Genomic DNA, 13,178 nt, shown 5'->3' with positions numbered 1-13,178 from the left:
GAAGGTGGCCACAAAAAGAAAGGTTCCAAAGATGGTGAATGTACCGTACATTAAATCTTTCCATACATCTAATTGTCGTATCATATTTTATGTGCAGCAAGCTTGCGATGTTATTAGGAGAGGGCACATCTTCACAAACCGACACCACTGGTCTCGTGAGGATACCTACCGTGGCAGTAAAAAAATGACTCCAAAGAGAAAGCTACAAATTGGATGAATTATTTTACTTGTGATGAGATGTAAACTCATGCTTTATTTCATATGACTTATCTCGTTTGGAACTAAATTATGGTCTTCTGAGATGAACTTGTTTATGCTACAATCATAATTTTATGAGATGAGTTCGTTTATGCTAAATTCATGGTTTTTTCTATTACTTGTAATTGTGTATAGATCATCTTTGATAATTTATATTACATATTAAACTATACATGGCAGCCGACCAGCCCAGGCCACGCCTAGCCATGGCTAGGCGCCGGCCAGCCATGCCCAGGTGCGGCCGCCCAGCCAGCCTAGACCGTGGCTAGCCAGGCAGGCCAGGCGAGCGACCAGCAGCCTTATCCCACGTCAATTAAAGCCCTAAGGGCAACACGGTCACATTATAACAAATTACGTATATTTTAGTTGAAAAAATAATTAAAAAGATAAAATATTATGAACAACAAATGTCAATGTTTTAAGGATCATTTTAGCGAAGTTACCAACAACGAAGCGAATCGCGTCCTGTCGTTGCAATTTTCTCCGCGCGAGCCCTTGCTCCGGCGGGTCCCGCCCGTCCCGCCTAAAACCCTCCCCTGTTCTCATGTTCCTCCTCAGAGCCAGCAGCACCACCACGGCCGCCTCCTCGCTCCTCCTCCGATGCCGTCCGCTCCCCTCGCCTAAAACCCTAGCACTCGCCCCGCCTCCTACTATCCTCCCCATCTGCTTCCGCCCCCGCCTCTCCGCCTCCTCGTCCTCCGCATCCCCGCCGCCGTGCGACCGCGGCAGGCGAATCCGGGGAGAAGAAGCCGCCGACCGCGAGGGCCAAGCGGGCCGACGCAGTGCCTGCAGCGGCGGCGGCCGGAATGTCGGCCTCCGGTGGAGGATCCTCGGGGAAGCGCACGGTGGCGGACGTGCTGATGGGGAACGCACGGGCTGCCGCCAGCAAGGCGAAGAAGGCAGCGCCGTCCCCGAAGAAGCCCCCGGCGAAGACTGGCGGCGCGGAGGCCGAACCGGAGGCTGCAGCGGTGGCGGAGAAACCGCCTTCGCCGGTGAGGTCCAAGCGGGCGTCGTCCCCAGCGAAGTCCCCCAAATTGCTGGCTGATGGGCCTACATCGCCGGCTAAGTCCAAGGGTCCAGCCGCGGCCGCTCAATTGGATGCGGCGAAGGAGAATTCCCCGTCGCCAAAAAGGTCCAAAACCCTAGCCGCTAAATCCGACACCCAGCCTTCTGGTGAAGGTGTTGTCTCGCACACCGATGAGAAGAAGCGGGCCGCTTCACCCAAGAAGGCCAAAACCACAGATTCCCCAAAGACAGAGGAGAAGAATACCACCCTAGAGCTAAAGAAGAAAGGCAGTGAGTTTGACCCGATGGCTGCTGCCTATTGGAAGCCTGGTGAGCCCGTGCCATTCCTGTTTCTGGCTCGGGCACTTGATCTCATCTCCAACGAGAGTGGCCGCATCGTTATTACAGAAATCCTATCAAATGTGTTTCGCACAGTGATGGCAACAACACCGGATGATCTCCTTGCAACTGTGTACCTCTCAGCCAACCGGATTGCGCCACCTCATGAGGGGATTGAGCTTGGGATTGGGGATGCATCAGTCATCCGTGCACTTGCAGAGGCATATGGACGCAAAGAGGAGCATGTTAAGAAGGACCTTAAGGTTGTTAAGTTGGTTACATATTTGTTCATCAGTTCAACTGCTATGGAATTGGAGGCATAAATTGATTTGCTGTTTCTTTTGGCGATTGTAGGAATTGGGTGATTTGGGGCTTGTGGCAAAAGCAAGCAGGTCATCACAGAAGATGATGTTTAAGCCAAAACCACTGACAATAGCTCGGGTGCTTAGCACTTTTCGGGCAATTGCAAAGGTTCTATATCGTTTCTCGCATTTCTGATGCTGAATATTTCCCCAACCTTTATTCTGACTTGATATCTCAACATGGAATTGAACTGCTTTCATTGGGATTTGAGACAATGAGTGATATTGAAATATGCACTATTAGAAGTAAAATCACAATATGTAGTGAGGCTGGGATTTGAGTCCCAGAGTGGATAACTTTAATGCACTATTACACAGTTTCACTTAAGATATCGTTTATCCAGGAATCGGGCAAAGACAGTCAAGATAAAAAAAGAAACCATATGAAGGGACTTCTTGTTGCTGCAACTGACTGTGAACCCCAGTACATCACGCGCCTTCTTCAGGTAAATCATGGAATGTTCACTTACTGCACTTCCTTCGTGTCCTGTCTATTCATTGCTTGCCTGAATTGTTACTTGTCACAGTCAAAGATGAGGATTGGGCTGGCAGAGAAAACTGTCCAAATGGCTCTTGGGCAAGCTGCCGTATATTCTGACAAAAATTCTTTGCCACCAAAAGTTCAATCACCTTTCGAAGAGGTTACTCTCTGTTTTGTGCTTTTGTTTACACTCCTATATTTGTTTTTACAGGATCAGATTGAAATTCTTTTATTGCCTGCACATTAGATTTTTGTTAGTATCTTTAATCAGCTCCCCAGCCATGGTAGCATGCAACTATGCAATACATGACTCACATGGTTCTATTCTCTATGTGTTTCTTCAATATCCGTAATTCTAATTTATTGATGACTTTTTGTGCTGTTAGAAATCGTGCTTTGCAAACTTGAGAATAAACAATGTAATAATAATAATAATGTACTGTTGCCACAATGTTCCATGGAAATGGTCATGAAGAAAGTTATTGTGACCCACGGGTTTTATCCTCCTATAAACCTATATCTCATTCTTATCTGAGTTTCTCTTGCATATATGTGGAAGATTGATTTGATATACATGGTCAACACCTTTTGTTCCTAACATTGCCGCTGCAATTGGTCAGTTACTGATTTTATTGTATTTACTCATGAAGGCTGCAAAAATAATTAAACAAGCATATTCAGTTCTTCCAATATATGATAAAATTGTCCCAGCGATACTTGAAGTAGGAGTTTGGAAGCTTCCAGAGACATGCAAATTTTCCATAGGTGTCCCTGTTGGCCCTATGTTAGCAAAAGCAACAAAATCTGTCTCAGAGATCATTGACAAGTTTCAGGGTCTTGAATACACTTGTGAGTACAAGTATGATGGTGAAAGGGCTCAGGTATCATCAATCCTCATGGCGTTTAGTGCTTCTAATATGATACTTTGACCCATGTTCATCTAAGCTAACACTTCATAATTTGGAATTTAGATACATTGCATGGAGGATGGTTCAGTAGAGATTTATAGTCGGAATGCTGAAAGAAACACTGGAAAGTATCCAGATGTTGTTGATGCAGTTTCTAGGTATACTTCATTTTATAATTTCGCCTACCAATACATTTCTGAATCTCCAACTGAAGAAGCATTGGAAGCTGTTAATACTCCCTCCGTTCCAAATTATAAGTCGCTTTGACTTTTTTGTTTCATCCGCTTTGCTATGTATTGTAACGCCCCAGAGTCCAAACGGCCACTGGAAGCTGTTAATACTCCCTCCGTTCCAAATTATAAGTCGCTTTGACTTTTTTGGTTCATCCGCTTTGCTATGTATTGTAACGCCCCAGAGTCCAAACGGCTCAGATCCACTCTGCACGCTGAGCGAATCACACCTACCACCATCCCACTTATGCTTTCGTCCTCGCTTCGCGTAAAAGGATTAACCCGGGGATGGTGGGATGGACTTTAGAAGCCTTATATGTTGGTCTATCCCACCTTTAACAACCAAGATGGGACTAAACTCTCCACAATATCCCATTAACATGCACATGGGCCACTATGGGCCAAATTCCGAGCTGGGCCGTATGTGACATGTATCTAGACATATTATATCTAGATTCCTAGCAAAATGGATGTACCAAAAAAGTCAAAGCGACTTATAATTTGGAACGGAGGGAGTACTAGTTATAGCCTTGAGTATACTGCGCTTAAGATTTGTGCCATGCAGATCCAATTATCATGGTCTAAATTTTCTGTCAGTTTGCATATGATTTAATGGTTTTTAAACTGTTCTGTCAGTTTGCATATGGTGTAATGGTTTTCTAAGTTCCCACATGGTACAATTTTAACTTTTTGAGGTCTGATTTTGATTCCTTTTCTCACCTTTCAAATGTAAGACACCTCAGATTTGCTTTCTCCACCTTTGTTCTTGTCTGCTTTTGAGGTAGAATTCTATAGCCTCTGACACTTTCCCCCTGGCACTGCCAGTCATGAATTCCTTATATCTTAGTGATAAGTGATATGAGTTGTTTTTTGATGTATTCATTAAAGCTGAAGCCATCTCGTTCTGTTCTTGTCATGTGTGCCCACATATACCAGCTTTGTAAAGCTAATTTGGTTACTGGCTCAATAATTATCTACCCAAATTTATGTTCTCTCCTGCACTTTTAGTTCCTGATGATCTTACGTTTAGCATGCCAATGCAGATTTCGGAAGCCTACAGTCAAATCATTTGTCTTGGACTGTGAAATTGTTGCCTATGATCGTGAAAAACAGAAAATTTTGCCTTTTCAGGTTTGTGTTTTAATTATATCTTAATTTCCAGTTAGGTTACTTTGAAAGTGGCCATCCTATAAATATCTGAGCATGCAAAAGATGCTGTACACTAGAGCTATTTGATGTTCTAAACTATTCATTTTAATTTTGCGACCTTGTCCTGTTTACATTTGTGTATTTTCCGTTGCTAGCTGTGACTTGTAAGGAACTAAGGACAAGGGATCGTTCTCCATCTCTGCAGATACTTAGCACAAGGGCTCGCAAGGGTGTTACCATAAATGACATCAAAGTTTCAGTCTGTACTTTTGGCTTTGATATTCTTTACATAAACGGGAAACCTCTTCTCCAGGAACAACTCAAAATTCGTCGAGAGGTACTGTACTTCTGCACTGTAGATTCTTAATGTACAGTATCATTTCATTCTGCTACTGAAAACATTATCTGTGCTATGACATGGTTGTGGTCAATTTTTCAACAGATTATGATTTAGTTATAATTTTGTAGCCAGCTTAGCACAGCTATTAGCTATTATTACTATTCTTTCCTGAATGTGTGTGGAACACATGTAGCTTCAAAAAACTACTAAGGAGTACTCTAGTCTGAGGCTGTCAAACACAATCGTGGTGTTCATGTATTTTCTTTCTCTAGAGGTGTAATTATTCCTTTGGATTGAATACATGGCAGCATCTTTACAACTCCTTCGAAGAAGTGCCAGGTGTTTTTCAATTGGCTACTGCAATTACATCAAATGACCTGGAGGAGATACAGAAATTTCTTGACACAGCTGTCAACTCCAGGTAACTGAAATTTCTAAGCATACATTGACCAGCTTTTTTTAATGTCTTCTACTAGTTCAATAGTGTCAAGGTTTCATTTGTGCTCAATAAAAATTGGTTTAGGCACAAGATAAATAAAACACTGGATTGCAGCATTTGATTTGAAGTATTGGAGTTATGATATAGGATCAGTTCAGTTTTGGATGAAAGTAGATGCATTACAATAGATTTTAAAGAATAATAGTTCTAAAGAAGAAAAAATCCATGCCTTTGAAGTCAGTCCCTTGGAAATGAAGTAATCCTAAAGGTCATGCTTCAAACATTTATATGTTGTGATTGATGAAACATGACATTGTAGATGATTGCACATTTGCTTCCTGAACGATTTAGAGGCAACAGTTTGAAGTCTTCTCCAATTTTTATCATGTCTAACATAGACCCTCTGGCTGATTCTAGGCATATCCAACAACAAAGATTTTCTTACCATCCAACTTATTTACAGCAAATGCTATAGGACTTTTCCTTGACTATCGCATAGACCATTCTAATTCTATTATTCTGAGTGGAAAACTTATAGATCTGTATTCAACTTGAGATTGTGAAAAGGATATGCTAATTAAACTATGTTAGCTGTAGCATGTGTACATCATCACTCCTTGAAGCAATTTTTCTGTTCAGAGGAGTTTCACATGAAACTGCCAGTGTAGCAATGTTAGGAAACATATGTATTATTTATTTATTTTAAACTTTCATGTTGTCGTTTTATTATCAAAATTAATTGATATATGAATTCTGAGTGAAGGATTGTGGAGTGGTGATTTTTTTCTCCTATCTTTTACCAAGATCTTTTTCTGTTCACTAAGTTTTCATCTACTGAAGTTGTGAAGGGTTGATAATCAAGACATTGGATAAAGACGCTACGTATGAGCCAGCGAAGCGATCAAACAATTGGTTGAAACTGAAGAAGGATTACATGGATAGGTACATTGCAAGCCATACTGATTTAACTCTCTTGCAGAACATGCAAATCTAGAAAATCGTAGTGGCTGGATATGCATATTCTATTTATCTCTTATGCTATGGTCAAAGATTCAAAATCTCCAAACATCATTTATATTGAGCTGTTTTGACTTTCTGTTACATCCGGGTCCATGTGTACATTTTAGTAGAAATTTATAAATAAAGCATCATTACTTGTGTTTTTAAAGTTACGTATCCTTGTTTCTTTTTGGCAGCATTGGAGACTCTTTGGACTTGGTACCTATTGCTGCCTTCTATGGTAGAGGAAAACGAACAGGTGGATGGTTCTTTTCCATCATGCTTATATTATACTGATAAAAATGAACTAAATTTAAGTGTTTCTTTCCCTCCTTGATATAACTGCCTGTTCATCAAGTAATTTTACAGAGCTCAATTGCTTTAGTTTGTTTCTTTCATGCTAATGCATGTTTCTTCTGCCCTTGTTTTGCTTACTAGGTGTCTTTGGATCATTCCTCCTGGCATGCTATGATGAGCAGAATGAAGAATATCAAACAATATGCAACATAGGTAGTTGCTTCTTGTTTTGAAAAAACCCACGCTTCTTAGATGAGTCCTTCGTGCTTTAATCTTGATGCATTTAGGTACTGGATTTTCTGAGCAACAGCTTGAAGAACGTTCTGCGAGCCTTCGAAGTAAAGTGATAGAAAAACCAAAGGTGATACTTCCTTAAGCCTGTTGTTCAATGACTGGTTCTTATTGACAATTTGTTATTATTTTTGACGTCCTTCACATTAATGCTCTTGTTTGTACAGGCATACTATAGATTTGCTGACACAATGGACCCCGATGTGTGGTTTGAGCCATCAGAGGTAATGTGCATACTAAACCTCGATAACATACTATCGTTTCACAGTAATATACTTTGGTGTCTTTGAAAACTTTGTGTATGCTTGCAGATCTAAATCCATATGATTCTGCTTATTTAAAACCAGTCATTAAATTGTTTGGTTGCTGTTACATGTACTTGATGCATTTCATGTTCGCCCTGAAGATTGCTTGTTGTAACACAGTAGATGGGGAAGGGCGCAGGGGTTAAGCCTGTTGTAGTTTAATTAACTTAATTTTCTCTTCTCAGGTGTGGGAGGTCAAAGCTGCAGATCTGAGCATAAGCCCTGTACATCGTGCTGCTAATGGTATAGTCGATCCCAATAAGGTTGGTAGTTTTATTTCCCATCACCATTCCTCCCCATCTCGATTGTATACTTTTGATATATGTTGGAAGGCTAATGCTGAAATTGAACCAGGGTATCTCCCTAAGGTTCCCTCGTCTGTTGAGATTACGTGATGATAAAAGCCCAGAACAAGCCACCACGTCTGACCAAGTTCGTTCACTGCCTCTTTGCTATTCTCAATGGTTTTATGTTTTGCATGTCTCAATTGGGATTGTGTCCAAATTTTGCAGGTCGCTGACATGTACCGGTCTCAAAAGATCAACCACGGTTATAACCAGGAGGATGATGACGATGACTGATGCTGACTCAATTCTTGGGGCTGTATGGGATGGTCCATTGAGGTAAACACTAGTCTTTACAGTTTCCAGCTTATTCTCAATCGTAACCTGTTGATTTACTGGTTCCTATATTTTTATGATCATTGAACAGGTATTGACCAGAGCATGCGTTTCCAGTTTATTTCGTCCTGATTCGAATGGCTTAGGGTATATTCAGATTTGTGCATTCCTCATGATACTGCATCCTGCTTTAGTTTCTTTCTTTTTATTGCTTTCCATCTGTGGATTCTGTGAGCTGACCAAGGCTTGTACCGTCGGAAGTTGAGCTGTATTGACACTAACCCATTAAGTACATTATTAGCACTAATATGCATTACTTTTTTTTTCTCTCATTTTGCAAAAAACGCAAAAGCGTACAACTTATCCCTACGAACCCGTATGCTATCTTTATGAACGCGTATGGCAAACTAGATCAGCACATGAGGTGTTTGGTCGATGGGCATATCATTTATCACTGGCATTTCAACTTGGACGGGCAGACTTTACAAGTTACAACAGAACCAAACCTGTGTGGAGTTTGTGTTTCGCTGCAACATAAATTTTCTTAAAAGGGGAGTTTTTACAAAAGTAGAACCACAACTGGGATCTGCATGGAATATGCAGAACCGATGGCGCCGGTACCAAGATTTTGGTGGTGATCCCTGCCCTTCGGTTCACCTAAAAAGTGATACGGTTTGTTCGCTGGTTGGTTTTTGGGCTGGTTTGGGCTGGCTGGTGCTGGTTTGTTGTGAGAGGAAAATACTGTTGGCTGGTTGGTTTAGGCTGGCTGAAACCAACAAGCGAACGGGGTATAGTATCGTTTTTTAGTTTTTATTTTATTATTAGAAGAAAAATATACCGTTTCGATTTTCGTCTAAAAAGACTCGCCTAGTGATTCATCTCCTCATCCCCAATGCAACCAAAACAAGTCATATCTTCCTCATCCCCAATGCAACCAAAACAAGCGTCCTGTTCCTCTCTTCCTCGTCGGCAATGCAACAGCCTGTTCGGGAGGCCGTCTCGTATCGTGGATTATTTACTGCTGACTGATTTGGTGTGAGAGAAAAACACTGTTCCGAGCTGAAAATTTACGATCGTTTACGAGCAAGCGAACAGGCTGCTAATAGGCGTCCTGTTCATTGAGATTCCAAAGAATGCTGACCAGCGAGAAATTACGCACCAATCATTAGACACGAGCATGCCAAAAGGTTTGCTTCACGGCTTGAAATGCCCAGAGAGAGGAGATGATGGATATACGACTCTAGGCCTTGGATTGGAAATTTGGAACACTGCGTGCTTCCAATTTCCAAAGTTGCCAGTAGCACAGGAGTTAGAGTCAATCTTCATGAATTGGCGTTGCTCGGATACGTCTGGCTTTTTTATTGACGTTGAACGTGCGTTGAGCCTGCAGGTAGGGTCTGGGACGTCTGGCTATTTGACTTTGGGCGTGCGCCAGCGTAAACCTGCAGGTAGGGACGTTGGGTCTGGGTTTCATTGGCGCCGTGGCAGAGGTCACAGGCAACATTTTACTCGCAAGGAAGATCAGTAGACAACATCGTCAGCAATGTCTTGAGATCTGTTCTTGCACAGGATGCACTCCTGAACAAGGAGCCAGGCTATCAATTTCACTCTCGGTTGCGCTCGGTTAAGTGAGCCATTGAGCCAAACGTATTGGCGGAACTCATTTGGGCTGTTTGACTGTCTCCCGCGCTCTGCCGCTCTTCTCAGAAAGACAGGTCGCTTCTGGTTGGTGGTTGGAGTGAAACATCGGGTGCTATGCTAATTGCTAATGCTAGGAGTGGGGACGCACAATGATTTTTATCATGTCAAAGCTCCTTCCAAACCAAAGGATATCTGCACACAATTGAAATCAGCAACAAGTTCACAGGACTGGAGGCTTCATCAGTAAATTCAATTGTTCAGTAAATTCAGTAATAACTGCAGTTCTTCAGTAAATTCAATTGTTCAGTGACTGCACTTCTTCAGACTCAGACGTTCCAAAAGGATTGAGGAAAACTACTCGACGAGGCTTGTGAATTGAATTCGTTGAGGAATTCGACTCGCCAGGTATGCAAAATGGGTGCTTTGGTTGCGCCCTCTGTTGGAGCGTGTTTTTGGGACACAAAACACTGTGCACGGCGTATTTTGCGTTTGGGTCACCCTTTGCCTGCGCTGTTCAGCTTGTTCGTTTGGCTGTTGCTCGTCGTAAATGATCGTAAATTTTCAGCCGGAACAGTATTTTTCTCTCACACAAACCAGTCAGCAGTACTTCTTCACGAACCAGCAACGATATGAACCAGCCAACCGAACAGGCTAAGTCCATACGAAATTTTGGTGTAAAATTCGTAGGGCTGATTGTAGCCGGTTGCTCTTGCTGGTTTTCTCGTGATTTTCAGTCAAGCACAATGGCAAGCGCGTCACAGCTCAAGAAATTGGAAACCGTTGTCGAGCTCGTAGCGCCCCACTTTGGTGCTTGCTTGCACATTGCTTTTTGGGGATCGCAAGTGTTAGCGGAAATTACTAGAGCAGGCTCTAAATTTCGGAACACAACAGTACTAGGGCAATGTTGCACACGGCATGACATTGGTCGTGGCGACTATGCAGCTTTGGAACGGGTGGGCGTGGGCCGCGGCCCGCTGAGTGCTTGACCCTCACACCACCAGACAAACAGTTGAATCCAACAGAGCAACGTAGCAGGAATGGGTAGCAAATGGCCACAAATTCTGTGGCAGATAACTCAGATCAATATACCTTGCTAAGCACACACGACACATGAAAGATGAAACCACAAACCAACCAATCAAATAAACAGAGACGACAGACACCCCAGTTCAGAAGGACCAAGTCATGACAGCAATGACGGTTCAGTTCCTTCAGCTGAAACTCGTCAGCGGGGATCCACACAGCTGCACGTCCAAGATGTCGGAGAGCCTCTGCCTTGAGCTGGATGACACACCAAACTCGTCCAGGTCCGAGATGCTCTTTCTCTTGTGCGCCGTCTCTTGCTTCGGCCTCTCCTCGGACGCCTCCATGATGGGGCTCAGGGCCGGAGGCTGCTGCTGAGCGTCCTCCTCTGATGTGTAGAGTATGTTCTGGATAGCTTGGACCTGAGACCAGAAGACACAACCACCATCATTCACCACGATACAGCTCTGAAAAAGGATTTCAAACGATAGCCACACGACAAGTACTCACCGACACGTGCTCAACCTCAGGATTCTGGCACAGGATCTCAATGTCCCGCAGCTTGGAGAAGTAGAAATCTCTCTCCTTCTCCAGGCTGTCAACAAGGAGCTTCAGCTCAGTTATCTGCAAACCATGGCATTCACACAAGTCGTCATAATTTTGGAAATTGAGAAGAAATTAGGAGAAACATTCACACAGACTGACTAATAAGGCTCACTTGTTCATCATAAGCTGGTCCACCAGAGTCGGCAGGTGCAGGTGATGGCTTAGCACTGCGTTGTGGTGCACTAGCCGTCTGCCCACTTGCCCGCTTAGCACCATGTGAGGCTTGAGCCTTATGACCTGTGGAAGCAGACTTGGCCGGCGTGTGAGAGGGCACCGATGCCCTTCTGTTGGTATCCTTTCCCCCTTTGCTGCTTTCCCTTCTCTCAGAAGCATTGTAGCTGTGTATTTCAAAAAAGAACAGGACAATGAGTAAGCACTGAGAGAATTTCTTCTCTTACAATTGGTGGCAATAAAGTTAATATAATACTGAGAAACACTCAAAGCCTTATATGAGCTACAGTCTAAAATTCTAATGACCAGGTCAGTGATTACTTGCTCATGAAGCCACCACTGACAGAATCACAATATCGTTTCATCCACTGCATGAACTCCAGATTGTCAAGTGGCCTTCCTTTGATAAGCTTGTTCACCTCTATGTGCTGCAACCATTAACAAAAGGAAACAACAAAAATAAGATCATAGTAGCAACAAAAGGCTATTTAGAACAGGAATTAGTAAGTAGTAACCTAAACAAGAAAAACTACTCTGTTACAAAGTATAACAGAGACCAACAAAGCAACGCAGACTGCAGAGTGTTTCGTTGTTCTTGTCAGATTCTAAAGCTACCAAACAACACAGCGTGCAAAAATTAGAGCACAAATAGTACGGCATCGTCAAACTGCTTCAAACTAGCAATGGAAACAAGAAAAATTAGGATCCTAACTGGAATTAAACTCTCATCAGTCATCAGCACTGAACAATCACATAACTGCATAACATGTGCATATGTCTCATCACATAGCTGCTTCAAGCTACTGCATAACATGTTGACGAGGGAAGCAACCTTGTTCAATCGATTTCAAACTACTGCATAACACGGCCATCACATAACTGGAATAAACTCTTATCAGCACTGAACAACCAGAGCATGAAACACGAGGGAAGCAACCTAGTTCAATCGATTTCAGAAAAAAAAAACAATCCCCACGCGGAGAGAAACCCAGACGCTGCTCACCTTCGTGATCTTGAGTTTGTTGAACACATCCTGCAGGACCTTGTAGTTCTGGATCATATCGTACTCATTCTTGGCGTCGAAATTGACCTTGTGCATCGGCACGGCACCAGGATGAGCCGCGTCCATCAGTTGGCACGCAACCGCGCCCGACGCCGCCTGCAGAACACGAAATCGACCACTGGTTTCAGCCTTTCATGGAATCACAACTCGTACAGGACCCAACAGATTAGCCCGCACGAACAGGGCACCCTCCCGACGGATTAGTTCAGCCTCGGCTCCACCACTACGCGAACAGAGCACACAGATCGGGAAGAGGGACACGGGGGAGCGCTGCTTACCTCCTCCACCTTGGAGAGGCCGAGCTGCAGCGTGGTGTTGATCCACGCGAGGATCTCGTTGCGCCCGACGAAGTAGGCGCCGTCCATCATCCCGATGTTGGTCGCCGCCATCGCCGGCCGCCTCTCGCGAAGGCCCGGGGGGTGGTGGGGGGTGGGGGTGGAGGCGTGGAGCGGGGTCGGTTTGGGGGGAAAGGATTTCAAACTGGGCGGCGCCCGCGGTGATTAAATGGGGGAGACGAGGCTTCGCGTCGGACGATTCTGCCCTCGGTGCGGGCCAGGCGAGGGCGATCTGAACGGTGGGATGCGCGCGCGGGGGGCTGGTGGACGGCAGGATCTGGTCGACCGTTGGGACGGGCGCGTCGGGGAGATCTCC

The 13,178-nt window shown here is 43.9% G+C and overlaps 1 protein-coding gene and 1 pseudogene across 1 annotated transcript; one reads left to right on the top strand and one right to left on the bottom strand.

The window, feature by feature from the left end:
- The first annotated feature begins 802 nt into the window (after positions 1-802).
- LOC136538841 (DNA ligase 1-like) lies at positions 803-8,355 on the top strand (annotated as a pseudogene).
- A 2,353-nt stretch (positions 8,356-10,708) lies between these two features.
- LOC136538840 (microtubule-associated protein RP/EB family member 1C-like) lies at positions 10,709-12,951 on the bottom strand. The gene is made up of 6 exons (XM_066530787.1): positions 12,806-12,951; positions 12,468-12,623; positions 11,786-11,892; positions 11,406-11,631; positions 11,198-11,311; positions 10,709-11,109 (listed from the first exon to the last, which is right to left on the bottom strand). The coding sequence occupies exons 1-6, from the start codon at positions 12,914-12,916 to the stop codon at positions 10,876-10,878; spliced, it is 948 nt and encodes a 315-aa protein (XP_066386884.1). The 5' UTR covers positions 12,917-12,951; the 3' UTR covers positions 10,709-10,875.
- Positions 12,952-13,178: the final 227 nt, after the last annotated feature.

This window comes from Miscanthus floridulus, chromosome 2, assembly GCF_019320115.1.
Source record: "Miscanthus floridulus cultivar M001 chromosome 2, ASM1932011v1, whole genome shotgun sequence".
Taxonomy (NCBI): Eukaryota; Viridiplantae; Streptophyta; class Magnoliopsida; order Poales; family Poaceae; genus Miscanthus; species Miscanthus floridulus.
This window is presented reverse-complemented; position numbering and strand designations above follow the sequence as displayed.